The sequence below is a fragment of the Gavia stellata genome, chromosome 6, assembly GCF_030936135.1.
Source record: "Gavia stellata isolate bGavSte3 chromosome 6, bGavSte3.hap2, whole genome shotgun sequence".
Taxonomy (NCBI): domain Eukaryota; kingdom Metazoa; phylum Chordata; class Aves; order Gaviiformes; family Gaviidae; genus Gavia; species Gavia stellata.
The window spans coordinates 32,955,948-32,980,695 of NC_082599.1; the positions used below are offsets into that span (position 1 = coordinate 32,955,948).

Sequence of the window (24,748 nt, forward strand, 5' to 3'; positions counted from 1 at the left end):
TCTGTGGTCTAGTGAGCTTTGACACAGGAAAAAAGAAATCGGTCTCATCACATAAAATAAGAGCACTGTTATTGTTGATTTCATTTATCTTCTGTCGGCAAATCCTGCCCTCATACATATGAATCCTCTCCAATCTTACAAGATTTCTGACCTCAGATAAGCATACAGTGGCAGAACGAGACACCAAAAGTAAGCCCAAAGTTTTTTCCCTCTCAGAAGAACTAGTTGTCTTCCCTCCCCCTCACACTACTGAACAATAAAACAAAGAATGCAGTCTGTGTGTTGAGCACTTTATGAGCTCTAAAATACAGCCTCTTAGTTCATTCTTTTACAGAATGAGGACAGAGATGTGAACCAATTTCTCATGCCCTGATATGCATGAGCTACCAGGGCAGGAAGAAGGGAGATAAAAGATTTGTACGACATGAGAAATATCTGTACCACTTTTTCAAAAATCTGAAAAGCACTTTTTCTAATACATGGGAAGAGATATCTCTATAAAACACCTCATGGAGCAAAACACTATAATCCAAAGGCAAAACATCGTACAGAAAGATCAGCGCGTACTATGAAATCACAAAGGACTGTCTGTACAGGATCTTGAGAGGTCATCTAGTCCATCTTTCTGTCCTAGGCAGGATCAATTTTACTTCTGTAATAAAAAAAGACAAACTAACAAAACTAAACACCACTATAATTTTAGTAATATGTCAATATATTAAATAAGGAGTAGATTTAACAGACGTACTTTGAGGAAAAAAGCTGTGCATAAGCAGAAGTAGAGAGACTAAATTATCTGCAACTTTTCCCCTCTCTATTTCCTATGATTCCAGGACATGGATTATTACCTCTATATCCCAGCTGCTGGGCATTTGGACTATGTTATTTTGCTCTGCCATCATATTTCAATTGTCATACACACAAAAAAATAATTATAAAACTAGAAGGTCATGGGAAAAGAGACAAAGCAGCACGCTAGCCACAGCTTTTCTGTAATTAGTTAAGTCTATTTGAATTTTTTTTCCTGAAACAGTTACCATTCCAGAAAAGCAGTTAGCAAAAGAGGACTTCTTAGGCTGATCCAATATTTTATTACAGTTTTTAACAATCATGTCATGTTACATTTTAAGCATAAAACAGGCCAAGAGAATACAATGACTTGCGTAACCAGATCTCACAAGTGAAACACACATTCTGAGGAACAAAAAACCAAACTGCAATTCTAAATCAAATTGAAATACTCAAAATTATATTCTTAAAAGAGCTCTGAAACACATTGTTTTCTTGACATCTGGTTTATTGCACAATAAAAATTCATGAATGTCTGTATCTTTGTGACAATACTGCACCACATCTCCTGCTCTGTTGAGGCCTAGCTCGTTCAGAAGGTTCAGGAAGATCCAATTTCTAATAAATCCAAACACATCTTTTTTTTTAAAAAACCCGCAATTAACTTCAAGTACTTGAAAGCTTCATGGCACCTAAAATTTAACAAATGGCATTTTTCAAACAACTACAGTTTTGCTTTACATTACCCCAAAACTGAGTCTAGTGTGGCAGGCTGAGGGTTTCTCACCTGTCTTCTTTCCATTTCAGTGAGAAATCACAAGTTGGGCACAATAAGATGTCTTCTGCAGCAAGTGCACTCAAACCATACCTGACACTGACTGAAAACATGAAGTTTAATACAAAGAATAAGATTTATGGCTGACTTCTGATCACGCGAGGCAGAGAAATTCTAACTATATATGTAGCAACAGGATAACTAGCAGTCATTTGATTAAAAAAATAAATCAGCTTTTATTCAAAAAAAGGACAAATCAGCCCATGACTGCTCTAAGCTCTAAAAGCAGAATGAACTCTAGTACTTACTAAAGCCAGGAAGTTTCTACTGCACAGAAAACCTTCATATGATGAGCAGCTGGGGTCCAAAAGCCATGAATCCATGAGCTAGAACATACTTGCTCAGGTGCAGCACTGAGCTGAAACCTTAAAATCCTGTGACAAGATCCAGAAAGTTGTTGTTTGTTTTGCTCAGTACTGGCTCACTTTTCTGCAGGACCTTTCTTTCTCTCAGCACACACACACAGGCTCCCTCAACCAGATGAGGTGACCCAACACAGGGCTGAGTTTACCAACACAGTGACATAAGAACTACATTAGTTCCTAGGGCCACTTTCAGACTCGGTGAAACTGGAATCAAGCAAAGGAAAATACTGGCCTGTGTATGCCCTGCATTGTTTTCATATGGGACAAGACAGACAAGTCCCTAACACAGGAAACCTTGCACCTGCAGTACTTCTGGCAACATTCTCTAGCTGGCATATGGTAACACAGCTGCCAAACCCAAGCTGGCTTACACAGACCTCGCCACACATGCTTCTGCTTCCAAAATTGGCTCATTGGTATCTTCATTCATGGTGTAAACATAGTATTTGCCATGTAAAAACAGTAGAATTGAGCTGTGAATTTTGTTCTCTTATACAGGCCAAAGAAGCACACAGTTTAAGATGTACGGCTCGTTCTGAGGTATTTCCTTCTGGTTAGCGCAAGCGTCCTCCCTACTCAGCACAAAGCCTTTTCTGAATTCCACTCCTAGCAGTCTTGCAATGAACTAAACGGGGAATTTAGGTACATAAGACAGGGCTACAGACTACATTTTTTAGTTCAGAAACTTAAACATTAGGGCACAGTAGGGCCAATAATACAATAAGGTACTACTGTATCTAAAGGGGCTTTTGCCCCTGGTGACTGTGGGGTGTAAGTGAAGAACAATCATCCAACTAGTCTACATCTATTCAGTTACAACACCAAATATTTTATTCTTTGCAAAGAATTTCCATGTTGTTTTTCTTGTTATAGATCAGTAACAAAGAACTATTTCCATATTAGTAAAGAGAGTATATACTGAATCTCAGGTATTTGAATTTTATTTGTTCTAATTTGAGAAGCTTTGACTTTCTATTTATGTCAGTAATGTACAGGTATTTGGCCCAGCTCTCAAGCAACAGGTTCAGACATGAACTTAAAAAATGAGTAAAACAAAGAAAATCTGTCCTCGTTTAAAACAAGTACTTGTAAATGTCACTATAGTTTTACAGATCTTTTTTACACTTTTAATTAGCCTACCACAAAACACAAATCCTGTGAGTCTAAAGCAAGTGCTGGGGTCTTATACTAAGATTTCCCTACCCGGAGTACTCATCTTCCAATTGTTAATCATTTCGTCCCAGATCAAGTAGATTTGCTTTCAAAATCATAGACAAAATGCATCATACACCCTTCCTGAATGTAAAGTTGATAGTTAAACTGAATTTCTTTAAATGTCCACCTTACAGCCTTCAAGCCACTCCACTTCAAAGACAGTTAAGCACTAGTTTTAGTGAACCTGGCACATCCAAGAAACACATATACTTCCTTCCCCCGTTTTTGCATGTTTTGTTAAATTAGTTGAAGTATGACAATTCGTGGGCAAGCTTTTAAAATATTCTTTCATAGCGTAACAGACATTGAAACAAAAACTGTTAACTAGTTAGTTTTAGTTGCAGACAAAATATTGGAACAAAAAACCATCCTTTTAATCTATAATTTCCTTAAAACAATCCTAAAATGCCCTGAGAATGTACAATCCCATCAACTTGAAGAGAAGTGACAGGCTGGTATCTCTCAGAAGCAAGCTCATGCATCCATATGCTGAAAAGTGAACCAGTCTCTAAATGCTTTTAGAAACAACAGGTGTCTTTTATAACCCATTTTAAACAGCATAAATCAAAAGCATTTACAAACAGGTTCTCAGTTTTGTATTCAGTTTTTTGCATAACTGCCTAGAGCATAGCATACATACAAGATTTAAACATTCAATGGTGACTGAAAAAGAGGTAGAGAATAAAGTGCATTATGCAGGTCAGTATAATAGGGTATCATTAAGTATTTTCAATAGATTCAAGGCATATTAATCCACCTTTCCACTAAACAGTAACACTGTATCATTCTCATTTTATCATACTTTTATTCTGACAAGAAATTGTTTAGATGTGTGTATTCAGTGAATACATAACCAGGGTGTGTCTTAAGTTCAGACAACAGCCCATTCAAGGCATCATATTGAAATGTAGCATCTTTTTTCTTAACTTTTTTCTTTTCCTTCTCTGCATTTTGTATCCAGCTGTCATCTAGGGCTACATTTTATCTTCTCTATAGCCAAAAGTTGTAATCTATGACAAGTTTTATGATTCCACTGCAGAGATGGAAGACTTAGAGTATTTCCTCCTCCAACCTACAGAAATCCTGGCAAAACAATTCTATTTGGATGGAAAAGATTGGGGCATAGACTAAGTAATGACACAAACTCTAAGCTACCACTCCTATACAAAAGCACAGTTGACAACTACGATTTGGCTATATGTGCAAAGTTTTCTACACTTAGGTGTGAACACGTGTTCAAGCCCAAACTAGCCAAACTTCCAAACTGAACTGATTCAAGCCTGCACATAGTCCACAGAGTTCCTAACCTCATTCTGCACCCAAAACCCACCTACTTGCTGTGCAGCAAGGCAAGGCAGCAGTCTGGCTGCATGGGTTCAACTCAAACCTGTCACCATCTGCCCCCATAACTCCTTCTGTTAATGTCCCCAAACCAGTACCTCGGCTGCACACTTCTCTTGAAGTACCAGACGTGGCAATGCAGTCAGGACTACAGGACAACCAGGATGACTCAGTAAAGAATAGCAGACCACAATAAAGGTAGAGGTACTCTGATTATCATGCAGAAGCACAAATTTGAGTCCAGGGCATATCTTACTTTCACCCACACTCACACCCAGACTATCATGTAGCATAGACAGAATTTGTGTGGCAATCCTGTGGTGGGGACAGGATTCCTTCTACCTATTTGTTCTACTGACAAACAAGTACAATCCACAACCTGGGCTGTGTATCCATTAGAGATTAAGGTTAAAGAAAAAAGGTTACCTTGTTACCTTCTTTCTGCCAGGTATCTTTCTTTCTTTAAACAACAAGAATAATTCTTAAATTACGTTATTTTGAATTTTGTTGGGGGGGGGGAATCAAAATTCGTAGTCATTATGAGCACACCATCTTTGATTCTTATTAGTGAGATGCCCACTAAAATTTCCTCTATGTAGGCAGTATCACCAGCCAGTCCAATTCCAGCTATCTTAACATATTTGTATAGGCATCTTTCAATTGCCCAAGAACAGCACTTGTTGAAATGTTAAACAAGCCTGGTGTAACACAGATATTAAACCTAATCATCAGCCAGACAAAAAGGTTAATTGGAACAGATGTAAGGAGTTTTGAACATTATGAAAAAAGGTTTATATGCTAAACTTCACTTGATTTCCTTAAAGTCTGTTTCCCCAGCTAGCTAGGAGCAACAGTCAAACTCACTAAAATTGGGCACATGTTAATCTTAAACCAACACCAGGAAGGAAAAAGTTATAACTGTGTTTATTCCTAGCTGCAAAAGAGGGGATGTTTAATCAGAAATTTAATATACGCTTTGATCCAATGTTAATGAGCTGACACTATGTTGTACATCGAACTGACTTCAAAGACACAGGTTGCCTTAAACAATTGTAATGTATATTTATGACACTGTTTTAAAAAAGAAAACATTTCTTCTAATGAGGTCAACTTTATCAGAACATATTATCTGATTAACTGGGGATAGTACATGTACATCAGGACATGTCAGAGCCCCAATTAGCTACAGCAAACTGAAGATAAATGAAAATAGAAGCTGCTGCTCAAAAATTAAGACTACACATGTTCTGTTTTACTTTACATAAACACTTTAAATACAAAAGAAGAGAAAATATCTCTAAACATCAGTAAATATCATTTTGATCTATTCGACAACATGCTAAATTCTAAATGTTATTCTGCGGAAACAGTAATATTTATCAAAGAAAATCAAAAAGATTCCCCTCAAAAAGATGGGACAATAGGAACACTCAACTGAAAATATATATATATGAGGTGGAGGAAGAAAGCAGAACTAGGCATATCACAGGCTGCAATTTTTCAATATGCAGCACTGAAAACAAGCTCAAGAACATACTGAAAGTAGAAAAGAAACAAAATCAAGAACATACATATGCACTAAGAAAAAGCAAAGAGCGGTACTGCAAACAACGATGACAACTAATTTATGTGAACATTTGATTTCATATTAAAATTGGGGTTTTTTTTAAAAAAGCAGATTGAAAACAAGTCTTAAGAATATGTCATTTATGTTGCTCTTGTATCATGAATTACTGCCATACATCAGATGAACTATTTTTAATACAATAAAGAACAAAATTACAAAAGTTAGCAGGATTAAACCAATATATACATTTTTAATGGTGTCATACAAATTATATAGCATTTCTTCTAGTGCATTCCTTATCAGTGCATTCCCTGTGAGAAATTCAAGAATGGCCGGGGAAGTTCATGTTTTCCATAAATACAATAGTACTGTATACTCAATACATTTTACCATATTATTAAACAAATAAGGTCTTATTACCTTAGTCAACATATTCAGCTAATTCTTGTCACAGTGCAACTGGTAATGTTTAACAACATGTTTTGTTTTCTTCTTCATAGATTTTTTTTTTTAAGTACTTCAAAGTTTGTATAAACCCTGCATAAAGCTACCAAAGATCCATACTAAGTATATGATCCAGACCACACATAGCATCCTCTGCCACAAGTGTGGTACATGCTGGTATAGTGCTTCAAGACTTTCTTACAACATATTTAATCTTTTCAGTTGTCAGCAATAGTTTTATATTATACATAATTATGATGAATTCTATAACCTGTCAAATTCAGTCTAGGCAATTTAAACATTCCAAAGCAAATCATGTGGCCAGAATGCTACCAACAGTTTTCAATATTTTTAGAAATATTTTAAAGTATACTTACAGCTTTAAATTTTGGCATTAATTCAACATAAAATGACAGTAAGATGAGCTACCAGCACTTCCTTGTTCTACTAGTGCGTGTTTCTAACTAGTGATATACTGCAAATCTACGTGGCAAAATTAAACAGAATATTTGCTATAAAAATTAATCACAAAAACAATCATTTTGTCTCTAAAATTAACAAGACTATTTATTTTACTTTGACTGCATAGTATCATCTTGCATTAACAAGTAATGAAACACAGCTTACAGTCAGCAAGCCATCTTTCATACCCTAATTCAGTGATAGCTTTTTGCAATGTAAATCAGTAGAGTGCACTGTGCCACAAAGGATTTTGCATATTAGAGTAAGTCAGTATAAAAAGCAGTTAACATTTTTATTCAGTGGACTAGAAATCTTGAAGCTACTGCCACAGGAGTTACAATTCCAGTTAAGGAGTTGTATTTTACCTCCAAAAAGTTTACATCATTACAAAATCAACAATATCATTCTGTGAAGGCTACTGATCCACTGCATATCATTAAACACATGATCTGCATCATATTATGAAGGAAGAACTAAAACTCTTGAGGTGCTGTAGGAGGACTCTTGCACAATTTAATCAACCAAATGCAAAACTGCAATGTTTAATTAATAACTCTTTCCCACACACACAGTCCTGAGCAACCAAAACCACAGGCACTACAGTTTGGTCATGCAGTTCCCTAAGCAACTCTGCACCTGCTTATCAAATGTCTTTGCCTTCTGAATTTGCTCAGCTGCTTCTCTCAGAACTGCCTGCATCCTCTCCTTGCAGGAAACCTTGCACCTGAGCTTCTTTCTCTTACAGCCCATTAGATTCAAAATTTCAAGTCATCTCTTCATATGAGCTTCATCCAAGACCTTCTCTGTTATCAAGAGCCTTGTAAAATGGATCATTATACCTCACCATGCGAGTTTGGCTCAAATCGTAACTCTTAATTCATTTATGTATGAATTTGATACCCCATGAATTCTCTCCTACATGCTCCAATGCTCCTCAAGGCAGTTTTAGTTCTATCTGTACCACAACCCACTTACCTTCTTGGAAACGGGAGAATAAGCACAGAACCAGTCCAGCAAACTGTTACAGCGTATGAAACAGGCCAAGTTGGCTTTCAGAAGCTTCACCTAACCTGCAGGGCTGGTGTTGTCCTTGCCACAACCACCCAGATCACAAACTCAGACAAAATGCAGCTGGGGGCATTTCTGGATGAAAACTCATTTCTTTTCAGTGCAATATCTGGCGAAAAATGGAAAAACTTAGGGAGGTGTGCATGCCTTAGCCAGAGAGATACGACGAAGAATCTCTTCCAGATCTTGCCATGTAGAATTGGCTAGAATGATCCAAGGCCTTTATTCAGCTCCTCACACATGCTGGACAAGCTGAAGTTCCCCTTATTTAGAGGAACTATTCTTTACTCCTTTGATCTGCTGCAGGAAGGAGAAATCTGAGCGACTAAATAGCCACATCTTTGCTAAAGGCTGCTTCATTTTCCAAAGTCATATTGTTTTCTCAGATGACGCATACAGATTTTAATCAGCCTCAAATCAACAGCAGTGTCATATGTAGTTTCTTCAAATTTAAAGGAGGTACGTCTTACAGACATTACATAAAAATTACCTCAACGACCACTTAAGTACAGGAGGCCACACTCAAAATTTATTTCCAGGATAACCTAATCCTACCTAAAAAAAGTAAGGTAAAAATTACTGTACGTGTAGACTTTCACAAGCTAAAAAAATGCAGGATTAAGTCACCCTTTTAAAAAGGATTAAATACTAGTGGTATTAGGCACAGCTGACTCTGTTAGTACAAAACAGAAATGCTGCAAAGAAGAAAGGGAGATTATAATTTAAGTTTCTGTCTATGATTTATGTATTTCAGTTGGTTCAGTTGCACCCTTCCTAATGCATGCAATGAATCATCTAAATCACTTAAATTAAGACTGGGAAATGACAGAGTTTTTTCCCCCCTTACCAGTGCCTTCCCACCACCAAACACTGTATCTTGTTAGGACAAAGACTTCGAGTATTTGCTAACAATACATTAGTTCTCCATTCAACACAGAAAACAATTAATGACTTGGCTGAGAAGGTTGTAACTTTCTATGAGGCCAATAATGCCATAAACTTTGGCAACATCAGTATGTTTCCAATACTTATCCATTACTACAGAATTCTTTGAAAAAGGAATACTGCATTGCATAACTATTTTCCATACAGCAGCAAAACCACACTTGATTTCTTCACACATTCAGAAAAGTTTCAGGGCTACTGAACAGATTCTGATCTTCACAATAATGTAGCTCTTCAAATGTTGTTTTCTTCTAAAATTGCTATGTAACACCGCTACAATTCATTAATACGTATTTTTACACTGACATAAGTCAGAGTCTCCCAAACTACAGAACTCATTCCATCAGTGGAATAAAAATCATGTCAAGATGGTAGCATGCCATCAGTTCTTGATTCTGCTTTTGCATGAGTGTCTGACAGGACAGCAGGAGCCCCCCGAAGTATCAAGCATACAATGAATGCAGAACCTCTGAGAACACAGGCACAGGACTACTTCAGATGAATAAAAATATGAATAAAAAAAGTGGTCTGTTACTGATGCAGCCTTTATAGCTTGCTAAAATCAGTCTTTCAGTATAACAACAAGGACAAAGATCATGTGTAAAATATTCCATATATGGGTAAAACCAGAGGAGATGATAAAACATAAGAAGATAATTGCTTCTAAGAGAAGAAGAACAAAGAAAGGACAGAGCAAGCAGAATTGCTTCAGCATTGCTGTTCCCATTCAAGTATACCACATCAGATCAGCCTATTTATCCACTCAAGTCCTCCTTCACCTTCAGTGGAGAAAAAGAGGTGTGTTTTGGTTTGCCACCCACCATATTTTGCTAATGCAACTCAACAATCATACAGATAGCAAAATAAAATGCTTTATAACTGGGTGAAAGGACAGCGTGTGTATGGGTGCGTATCTTCTGCTCCAGCCTTCCGATACAGTAAGACTGATAACCACAGCCCTGAGCCTGAGTAAACTCAAAGACAGGAACAGACTGAGCATAGTATGTAGTGTTTTCTGTCTGGGGTTATTATTTTGACTGATTGTATATGTGAATAAGAGTCCATGAGACTGAGTAGCACTGTACATCTGTATTGGCATGTTTGCTTTGTTCAGATCCTTGCTAAAGCTGAAAATAAAGTAATGATGTTAGACAGCTTCCAGAAACCAGCTTTTAAGAATGCTGTTTTGATTCAGTCCTTTCAAAGAAATAAACTATACTTTCAAATCTAGTTTATGTTCACTACAGAAAGTCTTTGGCTGTGTATGCCTTTTTTTAACTCTCAATAGCAGAACTGACAAGTTCCCCCCCCGCCTTCCTGATTTTTTTTTTCTTGTAAGCATTTTTCTTTTTAGTTATGTTGTTTAAAATGCAATGTTGGCAATGAGATATTGCTAGAGGCTTTGGACTGATGCCTTCTGAAGCTTCCACTTTTCCCAACTTTTACTAGCAATAAAGAATTTGTTTCTAGAAACATGTAATTTTAATTACAATATTACCCCAAAAACATAAATGGAATTTAATTGGTTACAAAGTAATATTTTCACATAATCAAGGGATTGTTTGGGGGATTTAAGGCATAATTTATTAGTTCTGGATAAGGTGCACATTTTGATTCCTACAGGCAAATAACAAACTGATTACTAAGTGTAATAAAGCAGTTTGTCTGACAATTGCCAGCTAGAAGTGCAATAACTTACTTGATCAATTGCCATTTTAAAGAACATTAAAGCTTTTCATAATTATGCTATCTATATGGTATGCAGATGAACAACAATACAGCATTACCCCTATTACACTAGTGATTTAATATGATGTTTCTGCCAGGTTTTGTAGCTTTCTACATAATGCAGAAGGAAGTAATTACTTTTTGTACTGAAAGATTGAAGAATTGACTCCCTTTTAGATATGCAAGGAATTTGACTATAGTAAAAACTAAAGATGATAGCTTCTCAATCAAATTTTTTCTGATATTCAAAACCATGCATGTCAGTTTTGAGAAAGAGTCTTAGCTTTCCAGTCATTTAGTTCTTCAGAATTCTACAGTTGTCAAGTGAAGACAACCACCTCTCTCTGGCAGGAAGCTTTTCCAATTTGTTACATAAAATGAAGTTCTCACGTTCCTTAATTCAATTACTTTGTCAGGTAACATCAATAGCTAACAGCTTTTGGAGTCCAGTTCTCTGATGGCCTAGCATCACTGAATTCAACAGATCTAAGCCAGCACAGGAAGCTACCACAGAACCAGTACATACCACACACATTTCAGACAGACGTTACACAATGAAAAGACTATGACAAATGTGTAAGATCACCTTTTTGAGATAAAAATGATACTTCAGTGATCTAGGTAAGGAAATATTTACCAGAAGTTCAGATGAACTAGAGCACACTGCCTTGAGAAGGTCAATGGAGATTGTATTGGTTCCCTACTGTTTTACAAAAAGTGTCTTAAAACCAATTAAAAAGAAAACCAGGAAAAAAATAATACATTAAAATCATACAATTTTCAAGAAAACGTTAAAAAACTTAAACACAAAGACAAATGATATCTGATACACCATCACATGCAAAGACACCTAAACACAAAACACATTCAGGAAAGAGTTATTCTCATTTCAACTCAACATCAGTACAATTAACTCCACTCTTCTACTCTCAAAGAATCACATTTAAAACAGATTTACAAAGGGGATCTATTTTAACGTCTTTGGCAGAGAATAAATTTTGGAATGCTATTTTGTGCTATATGAGAAAGGTCAAAAACCTTGTTAAAATTCTAACGGAATTTAAGTTTTAATGAATGGAAACTTATGATCTGTATCACTGAAAACTATAAAGCAGAGTTTCTATTTTATTGCCATTTCTCATTAAACCAATCTACAAAAGTACAGGCTTACTAGTAAGCTCAATATATTTAGGTTTCTAACACAGTGTTTGAGACACCTTACATAATTTAATTTTCATAATAAATATTTTAACAAGTTGTACATTCCCCTTCAACACTATGAGCTTTCAAAAAAAAAGTGGAGGAGCGCTAAGGAAATACCACAATTCATTCTTTGGACTCTATTCTACTGTCAAAATTGAGAATCGTACGTCAATTAGCTTATCTTTTACCTCATTTCCTGAAAAAGACAAGCAGTGGTAGTTTTCCTAGCTTTCTAAGGCCCAAACTATCTGCTGTCACCAACAACTTCTACCTCAAATCATCTCCTTGAAGTAGTGAAGCATTGTACTATCTTATTAATGGAGAACTGAAGTACAAGGTAAAGACAGCAAATTGTACAAACAAGCCTGTGGATAAGTCGTGATTTCTTATATTTTATCTTATTCAGCCAGTTTATTCACCAGTTCCTCTTGTTGCTAGTGCATGCCTTCAACTCTACCACTCTACTTGCATAACACAACTTCTACCAAGTCTTCCCCTTCACATATTACTTGCTTTCTTAGAAATCTTTCTGGTTCCAGTGAATATTCCTAGTCCTCAGATGCAGTGATGACCAGGAGGATCTCCAACCTATGGTTGGAGGCCTCCTGCTTCCCCTTTTTCTCAGCAGTTTGCAATGCTTACAGATTCTAGAAAAATTTAGCATTAATACAGAGATAGCTCTCTTACCACTTATTCAGGATTTGCATATAAGTTTGAGATGAAAACACATAATGTTTGTGAGTCAACCAATGCACTACTCTCTTTGGCTATTATTAGTAATCACTAACTGAACTACTCTAGCAATAGGTGTGAATTCTGCTTGGAAAAAAATAGATAAACTATCATTATGTAATCTACCTTTCAACTAACAAATTGCTGATTAATTCAATCTCTTACTGATAGTCTCCATGGCAATAATTAATCCCCGTAGCAAATAACGCCTTCGGCATTTAAAAATGTCTCCCTCCCCTATCTGACCTCTCTACATAATAGGGATTCTGAATCTGTTCTACTTAAAAATCAACATAATACATTAATACAATTGCTAGAAAAATCCTTATTTATCATTCATGATTTTACACTTTACAGTATAAAGAACATTGCAGAGTTGCATTGCTGTATAGTACTTACCCCATGTTCTTTAGCTGCCATAACCACTTCTGAAAGAATATCTTCTTCAACAAATGGCCTCACAGCATCATGGATAATCACTACTTCTGGTTTCTGGAGCAGATGGTTGGAAAATTCATTCTCTGCAAATACTTTCAAGCCATTGAAAATTGACCGATGACGAGTTATTCCACCTTTTACTATCATAACTCTTTTGTGGCCATATTTTTCAATGATAGACTTCATTGTTTCAATATTTTCAGGAGAGACCACCACAATAATGTTGGATATCCAACTTATCCTAGAAGAAACAGTACAAAAGCGGAGAAAGTAAACATGAATGACTAAATAAAAGTAAAGATATCTCCATGAAACAAAGAAATTAATGTCAAAAGAAATTCAAGATGGCTAAATAAAGCATCTATCAATACACTCAAGTCCATGGTTTTTGTGTATTAGCACTACATCCCTAAATGGAGAGCTACATGAGAGGATCTCTACCAATACATGGATGTCAACCAAAGTAACTGGAATTCTGGGAAGGGACTTGCTTCCAACAACCAGTTTGCAGAGGCAAAAAAAAGCACCTTCTGATAACCCTTCGAAAAGCCTTCAAAACATTTCTTACTCCAGCCTCATTCCTAACTTCAAACGTAACTTCTAAAGCAATCAGCTACAGTCTGTTATTTTAGCTTTCTCTAAATTCAGTCTCCAATAAATTGCTAAATCCTGGGACCTGAAATACTCCATGTTCTACTGTGCAATACACTGTGTACAAGTGAATAACAGGATCAAGAAAAACTCTGAAACAAAGATCACTCACTATCAAGACAGCCATGAGCTGTAATTGACAGATTGCTTAGTGAATGAAAACTGTGACACTTTAATATTAGACAGGAAACATTATACTGGTAGTTTGCTAAGAAAATATATATATACACACACACAAAGGTTTCTGGTCTAGGAAGCTAGCAAAACGTAAAAACATAGCTATGCTAGGTAAAATTACTATAATATGAAAAGCATATTTTTAGAGAACTTCAAGCTTCTACTGTTGGTATCAGCCTAGCTCTACAATTGAGGGGTGGTGTCAGGGGGAGAATGACCCACAACCCACAAGATTAAAACCAGTCATAACTGAAGTTAGACTGAAGTCATACTTTTGTCAAAGGACCTAGGAATATAAATTATAGTCACATGTGGCGTACTGTACTTCAAAATAATGGAAATACCATAATTCAAATCCAGCTATTTGAGTGTCTTATTTCCTAAATGCTATGCAGAGAGCATAAAAAAAAGGATTTAAATTTGCTTTATTTCCTTTCTGTCTCTCCACAGATGACAGGAGGAGTTTTTTTAGCATGACAGACAAGAAACTGGTCAGATGAACTATGTGAAACAAGAAAGCATCTTCCACCTTCTGTATGTTTTTTTTTGTAATTACTAGAACTCCACGAAAAATTATTTCAATGAATTTTAAAATAAATATTAAAAATAAAGTGCTATTGGCGTTCTTCAAAAGAAAAATATTTGTCCTTATGTTCATTTTATTATTGACAAAGGCAGAAAATACAGCCAAACCAACATATTCTCAGCATTTTTAAGTATTCATGTTGTTCAAATGTAAAATCTGAAGTCATATGGTTTCAAGTTTCATTTCAACTTGTCACTCACCACAGGTTCATCAAAAGGTTTTCAAATCTCTCAAATGAGTCCTGGCATAGCCTTACATTTAGCCACAAAACTTAGCACCTCTGCATGACTTCAACTCAGAACTAGGGCAAACTAATTGGATTCATCTTGGTTCTTCTTTTGAGTATTGAGAGTCAGTCATTTAAATAAAGCAAAATTCAAGAAGATCAATTTCACACTAAATGAGAATAAGAGCTCTGCACTTCTATTTGCAGAAAGCCTTACACAGTTTCCAGAAACAGTGGACAGTCTGCACATTCACTAGTGACTGTGTAAGAAAAGCATTGCCATTTTCCATTTTGGAGTCAAATGAAACAGATTATGAGGTAACTGGCTAGTACACAGCATGTTCTGATAAGAAGGGAAGAGAACAGAAGTACTGGCCAGCCTACGATAAGCCTCTGCACAGCAGGGCTGGAATGGCTCAAGACCTCCAGTGGTACAATACACCGGAAAGTGACAGGATGCGGTCACAGCTCCACCCTGTGTCTGGACAAACACATTCATAAACTAGAGTATGTCCTACTTAAACTCATTCTGGACTAATGTTCTATAATTAGAGCTGGAATTTAGAGATGCAACCTATTCATATAAGAGTATAAAGGTATCCTCTAGACTGATTAGGTACAAGAACAGCTTAGGCTTTGAAGCCTAACACGTCCCACCAAAACTCATGAAAAGTACTAATTCAGTGAAGTGTGCTACAAATTCTCACAAATAAGAACTATGCACCACACAGGTTCTTACTCTTTTAAAGAACTGCTTACAGAAACGTTGCAAAGTATTTTAATGAAGTAGAAAGATATCAATATACTCAGTTTGGCAGTAAATGGATTTTTTTTTCCTCCCTCAATTTGTCACACCTTTTTCTTCAGAAAGACTTCATACTAAAATAAGCAGCTCAGGACCTGCTCAAAACCACTTTAAAAAATAGTAAACACCCTTTCCATTTTATAACTGTACTATTAGATCAAGATAATGCAAGCTTCAGAAAGAATCAGCACATGGCATGAAAAAGATCAGAATACCATACCCCAATGTGCTTTAACAAGCACTAAATACAGAACTCTAGTGCTTCCATACAACATAGGCTGTAGTTCTGAAGTGGAAAATCATGTCTGATCAAATGGAACAAGAGTAACAACCCCAGTTATAGCCACTTTACAACTGCCTTGGGAGGACCTCAATATTAGTAGAAGGAAAATAATGAAGCAGAAAAGCACTTTACGTTTGTTTCCTACGACTGTCTTTCTTGTCATCACCTACAAACAGACCAGCTGCCTGGTAGAAAATAGTATTGTTTCATTAGATTTCAAACAAAAGTACATACATTTATATTAGCTGAACTAGAACTCAAAGTAAAGGAGCTCATTAACTCAGCAACAGATTAAGCTATTACATGACTTCACAACACAGACTACAGAGGAAATGAAATAACCTATGAGTTATGCTCTGAGACCGTATCACCTAAATGGCATGCTCAGGTACAAATGTGACTGAGGTTTAACCCTCTATCAGCTCACTCACATACAAACCAGCGCTGAGCCTGAAATCTGACATAAGGCTTAAATACTCACAACTCAGTTTCTTGCAACTCTTACTCAGACAGGTAACAACCTATTTAACATATAACCTACTGAAATCGGCAGTTGTATCAGCAAAACAAGGCCAGAACCAGGCAGTCACTGCTGAGATGGCTTTAGTAGTGTAAGATATGATCTTTCCCTGCCACAGAAACTCAGGTACAAGACAAATCATTATATTACTTTTGCTGATCTTATTATTCAAGCACCAAATGAGAAAAAAATGTCAAGAACAAAATGCATTTGCAGAATGCAAGCATAACTTCCTTTGCTCCATAACAGCTTTGTTAGGACTTTATTGATATATGAAAAAATATATGAATACATATGTATCTTTCACAATACAAAAATGGACACAGAGAGCTTTTAAGCCTGAAAAGTTTCACAGGTACATTAAGGAAGTGTTTGAGCATCTCATGTATAGAAGCCATCCATTTTTTCCTGAAAGAAAGTGTTCCTTATTAGTCCGACAAGATAACAAAGATACCTTCATAAAGTTAGAACAATTGGATTGTTTGCCATGATTATTTTTAGCTTATAAGCAATTTCAAGAATAAGCTAATGATAACTGGACAAATAGAACTATCACAATAGATACATTTAACAAAACTGTAATTGTGTGACCTGTAAAGCCAGTGAACATGCATCAGCCAACAGGGAAAAATACTTGGCAAATAAACTACACAAGACACTTCCGAAGAGGTGATTCTTTGAAAGCTTCCCCCAGGTGATGTTTTTTTTGATATCAGGCCACCTGTTTTAAGAGACTACATTACAGTAAACAAAGGTGTCTGAAACCTTTATGGAAAATTTTTATTCTGCCAGTAAACGTACTAACTCTGCTTTCCTCTTTCATAACTTCTCAGTGTACTTTTCATCAACTGGTGAAATATGAGCACAGCAAGAAGAGCAGCAGCTTATTTGTCCCACAATGATTTTAAAAATCTACCCTTACCTTAGTCTGTTTTCCTCTCTACAGTTTTAGTAAAATTATGTGTGTGCATGTGCACACAGAGCTGAGATTCTTCCCTGTCTCAGAAAAGGAATTGGAAAGGTTCTGTTCTAAACAAACATACACAAAAAAAAAAATTAAAATGAAGGAAGAGCCCTATAGTTTGTATAGAAGCCAAAAGGAGGAATACCATTCTAGTTCTGTGGCACTTGATGCAAAAGCCTTGCACAGTTCAACAAAAGCAGAAACAAATCCAATGGGAAAACCAGACATTTAAGTTCTCTAACACCACACTTTAATTTTACCCCCAAGGTAGGGCCTGACCTTCCTATCAGTGCCACTATACTGGCAATAAAAAACAATCATGTCTCCTCACCCTATTTTGTCCTCACCTCCTCTTCCTAAGGGCATCATCTTTGATGATTATTGGCAGGCCAACATTCTACATGCTGTCATCCTATGCAACAGGATGCACTGCTTATTCATTCATGTCTGCTCTTGTCTTGTCTGCCAGTTTTTCCACATCAATATTTAAGATTCTCACTACTTTCAGCTGAACAGTGTAAAAATGTTTTTCTGCTGATTTTTAAAAACCACACGCAAAGCAGCTGCAAACTCTTGATTTGCTCATGTATTTCTGTCTATATGTTGCTACATTTTTTCCAGATTAAAAAAAGCTCAAAAATAGCTGCAGTAGCTGAGATAACCAGTTCAATAGAAGTTATTACAGGCTAATGAGTCAATGATTCATTCAATTACAGCAGGTAAACAACAGACATCAGAAGACAGTATCAAGCTAAACACAGAAAATCTGACACTTCTGGATGGTAAGACTATGTGACAAACTGCAGTTCCTCAGTATTACACTTTTGCGCATACATTCGCGCAAAGTAAGAACAAGGTACTTCCTCTGCAGTTTCAGAGTCAGAAGTATAAGTGTTGAGATGAAAATGAAAGCCATTACGAGCTTTAGAGTTCATCTGTTCCCAACTCCCCATACACATACATACCAGCCAACACTCCAATTCAGTGCAGAGATGGCAAAAAGCTCTGCCTGTGAGAGCACTGGCACCAGTTATTGCACTCCTAAAGTTTAGCAAAAGCACTAGGTTGTTACTCTCACAATCAGCTTGGGATCACACGCCTGGTTGGACTGTACAGTTAGAACCCAACCTTCTAATTTTTTGCAGCTTTAGGACATAAATATAACACTGTTGCTCAAAGAACTGTTATTTTCCCAGAGCTTACTGGCAGCAAAAACGAAAGATTTTTTTTTTTTTTAAATGAATAATGCTTTATTTTCCTATGAGTACCATGTCCTTCCCAAACCTCACTCTGTTCTCTTTTCCAGGTCTCCAATACACTGAGTGAGGATGTTAGTCTTCTGTGTAGATTCCCATGACATTTTGGCAGAAATTACAGCTGTGACAAGCTTTGGATTGGAAGTTTTGCTTACTGATGTGTTTAGCTTTGTGACTGGCTGCTGTTGAAAATTAAATAAAGAAAACAAGCAATATTTCTTTCATAGAGTAACAAGTGACCTGAGGGAAGCCTCTCTGGGTGGGAATGGAAAAAGAGTCCCAATTTTGATGTTATACAAGTTTCCATGAGTTAAGAACTTTGGAAGATGTTGGCAATTTCATTTCTTTTCACCACCCTCCACTCCTCCCCATTTATTCTCTCTAAAATCTAAAGATTTGGTTTTCTACGAGTTACTGCAAAACATCCAGAGTACATCTGACACTCCACTCCTACCTGCAGTGTTTCAAGTGACACTAGATACAAGACTTACATTATGTTAACATTTGACAATAATATATTAACTGTCAGTCACATGCCTAGAACTCAACATTGTCTTATGAAAGGAAAAACCTGACTGCTAAGATATCCCATTACTTAAATTCTTTGCTCCAATGTAAACAAAGAAAAGTTATACGTGCAGCTTCACCCTATGTGAGCTATCACCTTCTAGCCCAGTAGCTATATTTTAAACAAAGCCAATGGGGCATTTAAGCTTCCTGAGGCAGAGCATTCCACCATGGACTACAACGGCGGAGCATAATGCAGCGTTGTAAACCAGAGAGTTCATCCCACTATGAAGAGCAGATTTTTTTTTTTTTTGAGGCCTCTGGACACTATTAAGACCATCTCCAGTAGCTACGGCAGAATAGATCTTTTTTCAAGGCCTCTGGACAGTATTGTAACTGTCTCCAACAGCTATGGTAGGCTTGTAGCTCACCAAACCAGCCACTGCAGCTACAGAAACCCTCGAGCGTTGAGGCTGAGGGCCTCGAAGAGATCTCCAGCAACAGAAAGCGACACAGCTTCAAGGCATAGGCAGCACTGGGGAGCGAGGAGAACCGCCGGGGACGGCGGTGACAGCGGCAGGCTGGGAGAGGGGAGAGCGCCCAGCTCTCGCCCGGTACCTCTCCGGTGGGCCTGCCCAGTCACAGCTCAGAGCACCCCCACTCTGCCAGGCCTCCGCGTTCCCAGCCACCCTGCCACTACACATTTTGACTGAGCGGGGAGGGAAGGAGATCCCACCGAAACGCAAAACCAAACCCGCCGAGGGGCGGCCGCGCCGGGGGCGCCCAGGGCCTGAGGCGAGGACGACGGGCGGCTGCCAGCGGCTGTCTGGGGACTGGGAGCACGGCGAGGGCCGGCGGCTGGGCCTCAAGCGGCGGGGGGCCGGAGGAGAAGGCCCCCAGGGCGCGGACGGGGAGCCGAGCGGCGCCTGCCTCGTTACCTCTCCATCGCCCCCACCGTGTAGCTGACGAGCGGCCTCCCTTGCACGGCGCAGAACTGCTTGGGGGTGGCGCCACCCAGGCGCTCCCCGCTCCCGCCAGCCGGCAGCACAGCCGCCACCGGCATAACGGCGGGCCTGGCGTCGCAGCTCCCGCTGCTGGGCTCCATCTGCGCGGAGTTCCGCGGCTGCTCCGCTCCTCACCCTCCCCGCCCCCCAGCAGCAGGAACGCGGCCGGGACGGCGCAACCGCCCGCCCGCGTGTTTTATTTGCCCGCGACGTCCCCAATCCAAAGAATCCAGCGCCCTCCCGCTCGCCTGCCCCCAGCGGGGACCGGGCCCTACTCCTCGCCCGCTCCGCGAGGCCCCGCAGAGGCGTGCGTACCCAGGCGCGGCCGGGCAGCCCCGCGGCATGCACCTAGACCCCGGAGGGGGCGCCCAGCCGCCTGAGGCACCCCGGTAGGGAGACAGCAGGCACACAGTAGCACAAGTACGATACAGCAGCCATTGGCCCTTTAAATGCCCGGCGCGCGGGTGAGTCCCCACAGCGCATGCGCGGCCGAGCCGGGCTGCTCCCACCTGCGCGGAGCTGGGGTGGGTGGCGCTGGCCGCGAGGAGCGCGCGCGGCTCGGGGGCCGTTAGGCGCCGCGTCCGCGCGGGGCGGGGCGCCCTCCTGCGGGGGCGGTGGGAGGCCCGCGGGCTGTGCCGTGCCGTGCCGTGCCGTGCCGTGCCCGCGGGGCGCCGGCCCGCCCTGTCCCCCCCGCTGGGAGCGGCGGCGAGCCGCTGCAGCTGCGTCGCCCGTCTCGGGCTCCGCTGATGGGGGCGGGATGCCCTGCCTCAGTGAGGAAATAAATACCTCGTGTTGGGAGCCGGGGGGAGGGCTGGTCGAACCGCGGCCCTGCGTCTTCATGCGAGCCCCGGCCGTGAGAGGAGTGCTTCTCCACAGGCTGGTCTGGGGACGCCTGCCAGAATCTGCTGTATGTTGCCCTTAATCCTGGGAGGAGGAGGAGGTTGAAATAGCAGCAGTCAGTTCTCTGGGAGAAGGTCGATGTTGCAGCTCATCTTACCGTGTTAGTGTAGGCGGTAGCTGAGACAGGTTGATGGGAAAATTCCTGGGGCTGATACCCATTAGGTGGCAGAGGAGGCACAGTCCGGGGAGTAGGGGTCTTGCTAAGTGTGACATCGCACGTTTGTTATCAGCAAAACAGATCTCAGGTTGATATGTCTGGCTTCAGTGTACATCTTGGGCTGTAACTTGAGTGTATTTAAATACTACTGCTACACTCTGTCCTCATCTGAAAGTTCTGGACATCTCACTGTAAAGATAGCCTTGCAAATCTAAAAGAACCGTTGTGAGCTTGTTGCTGCTCATCAGGGAGCAGTGAGGGCTCCAAAAGGAAGGGGAGCCAGGAGCCGAGCACAATATCAAGGCAGGTGAGAACAGTAGCCTCACCAAGAAGGAGCCAGGATGCTAAGCATGAGTCAGGGTCAGGATCGGGCCCTTGGGGTCAGGCACAGCCCACTGATCACCGGGCAAGGCCTCAGTGAGGAGGCAGGTCCCAGGGCAAGCCAGGAAGTGGAGCCAGTGGGTGTGGGTCAAGGTCAGGGAGGCACCAGACAGGGTGTAGTCATAAGGGGATAGCAATAAAGGCTCTGTTTAAAAGTTGTTGCCAAAGGAAAAGGAAGAAAGGAGGGCCTGGCCCTTGCTTCTGGCTTTTTTCATGACAGCTCCTGTCAGTGGAAGAGCTGACTTTGGACTTAGCAAGCTAAACTCCTTAACTCAGCCAAGTAACCTCCTTGGAGGTGGGTGCCCTCGGGGCCCTAACACTGTCCTCTTTGACTTTAGTTTTAGGAAAAAAGCAGTGACTTACCAACCTGTTCTCCTTCTATGACCAAGTGACCTGCCTAGTGGATGACAGAAAGGCTGTCGATGTTGCCTACCTGGACTTCAGTAAAGCCTTCGACACTGTCTCCCACAGTATTCTCCTGGAGAAGCTGGCGAATCGTGGCTGAGACAGGTGCACTCTTCACTGTGTAAAAAAACTGGCTGGACGGCCGAGCCCAGAGAGTCATGGTGAATGGAGTTAAATCCAGTTGGCGGCTGGTCACAAGTGGTGTCCCCCAGGGCTCAGTTTTGGGGCCAGTCTGGTTTAATATATTTATTGATGATCCGGATGAGGGGATTGAGTGCTCCCTCAGCAAGTTTGCAGACGACACCAAGTTGGGCAGGAGTGTGGGTCTGCTCGAGGGTAGGGAGGCTCTGCGGAGAGATCTGGACAGGCTGGATCGATGGGCCCAGGCCAATTGTATGAGGTTGAACAAGGCCAAGTGCCGAGTCCAGCACTTTGGTCACAACAACCCCATGCAACGCTACAGGCTTGGGGACGAGTGGCTGGAAAGCTGCCCTGCAGAAAAGGACCTGGGGGTCTCGATTGACAGCTGGCTGAATATGAGCCAGCAGTGTGCCCAGGTGGCCAAGAAGGCCAATGGCATCCTGGCCTGTATCAGAAACAGTGTGGCCAGCAGGAGCAGGGAGGTGATCGTGCCCCTGTACTCGGCGCTGGTGAGGCCGCACCTCGAATCCTGTGTTCAGTTTTGGGCCCCTCACTACAAGAAGGACATTGAGGTGCTGGAGCATGTCCAGAGGAGGGCAATGAAGCTGGTGAGGGGTCTGGAGCACAAGTCTCATGAGGAGCAGCTGAGAGAACTGGGGTTGTTCAGCCTAGAGAAGAGGAGGCTGAGGGGAGACCTTATCGCTCTTTACAACTACCTGAAAGGGGGTTGCAGAGAGGTGGGTGTTGGTCTCTTCTCCCAAGTGACTAGCAACAGGACAAGAGGCAACGGCCTCAAGTTGTGGCAGGGGAGGTTTAGGCTGGATATTAGGAAAAATTTCTTTACTGAGAGAGCAGTGAAGCATTGGAACAGGCTGCCCGGGGAGGTGGTGGAGTCACCCTCACTGGAGGTGTTCAAGGAATGTGTGGACGTGGCAGTGCGGGACATGGTTTAGTGGGCATGGTGGTGTTGGGTTCATGGTTGGACTTGATGATCTTACAGGTCTTTTCCAACCGTAGTGATTCTGGGATATGCAGGCTGTCCCAAAACGATCAGAGGCTTTAGAGTCTGCAGGATTTTTTGATCTATTTATATCTTTGAGAAGCTAACTTATTTACAACTTTTTGGGTTTCTCTTAGTTGTATTAAGTGGAACCTAAGTAGAACACATATGGAGACTTTTCTCAGGAGTAGGTCTGGTCGAAAAAGCAGCATGGAAGGAAGTTTGTTATGTCGCAGCTGGGCTGCTTTGCTAGTGCCAGCTGTGGACTGGGGTAAAATGATCATAAGAGGTCGCAGAGGGTTCATAAGTAGGACTCATACAGTAGGAGTGAAGTGATCCCTGCTAGCAAAGGCAGAGTTCATAGATATCCTTAATACCTGCAATAGCAGGAAGGTCCTGGAAAATTGGACAGTACAGTGGAGAACATAGGCACTTTACATGCAGAGGTGTCTTGACAGTTAAGACAATGAACACAGATCACATCAGCTTGTACCATGCAGTGAAATATGAGAGGGACTGATGGCAAACAAAGGAAAACATTTTAAATGAAAATATACAGATGTGCCTTCTAGATAATGATGTCTCCAAAAGCTTCTGTAAGGAACAAATGTATTTTCATGGGCATTGAAGAAACAGGCATGTAAAAAAGGAAAGAACATGAGTGATACAGATTGCTTCTGGAATGGAGACCCTTTTCACCAGTGAAAGCATTAGCTAGAAGGTGAACTGCCTTCCTCCTGAGAAGTGTTGGTCTCATTGTCTTCTGGACTGTTTATCATGGGATTTTTTTAGAAAATTCATTGGCTCAGAAACTGTGTTTACCTGCTTCTTTTCCTTTTCAGTGGGTCTTATATTTTCTTTTCTTGGAAAGTATTTCTCTATACCTAATTCCTGACTGATGACATACATTTGTGTGTTGTCTCTTTTCAGGACTTCTGAGTTTGCCCTGACTTTTGCCTTCTGTGCAGATTGCCATCCATTCAGCATCACTTCTTTGTTGTCAGATGCCCAAAATGAAATTTTCATCTTAATGTAGGCACCTCCAGTGTCCACAATCATCTTGAATTGCATAGGTTACATGATTCTGATTTTTTTTCTTGCAGCAGTTCTATACAAAGACATTCGTGGCAGGTTGTTCTGCAACATTCCCACTTTTTACTTTTTTTCAGTGTTAACAGACATTCTTAATTCCTGAGTCAGGTCCTCATACTTCCATTCATAAAGAGCACAGACAATCTAGTGAACTGTAGCTGATTTTGCAGACCTTTTTCTTGTTTGCATTATTATAAGGAGCAAAATAAGGTCTTTTTAGTTCCCATGGCTCCTCCCACTGTACATTGGTTCTGAGGGGTAGGTCAGTAGCACATTCCGAAACACAATCTTCAGAACTGTCTTCTCCATCCTTCTTGACATGGTTTTGCACTTCTTCCCCCACTCCAACAGTCTGTTATGCCTAGTACCTTCTCTCGTGCACAGTCAGTGCTTCCCCACTTCATTTCTTTCATTCATATTAATTTCTTCTGTGAAGGATGAAAAGGCAAGAGAGATTGAGGAAAGGGGCTCACACGCTAAAGTTGGTTCTGTTCTTGTTCTGAAGCCCATTTTCCTTGTTATGCTAGGTGGACGAGGCTTGATCTGTCCAGAAGAAATTAC

At 40.3% G+C, this 24,748-nt stretch overlaps 1 protein-coding gene across 1 annotated transcript in view; it reads right to left on the reverse strand.

The window, feature by feature from the left end:
- The window catches only part of CRPPA (CDP-L-ribitol pyrophosphorylase A), a 122,565-nt gene extending 102,353 nt beyond the window's left edge, over nt 1–20,212 (reverse strand). Inside the window, exons 1-2 of the mRNA XM_059818889.1 lie at nt 20,046–20,212; nt 13,094–13,373 (exon numbers count right to left, since the gene is read on the reverse strand). Of these exons, the coding sequence (XP_059674872.1) occupies nt 13,094–13,373; nt 20,046–20,212 (447 nt within the window). The remainder of the gene's footprint in view (nt 1–13,093; nt 13,374–20,045) is intronic.
- Between the last annotated feature and the right edge of the window lie 4,536 nt (nt 20,213–24,748).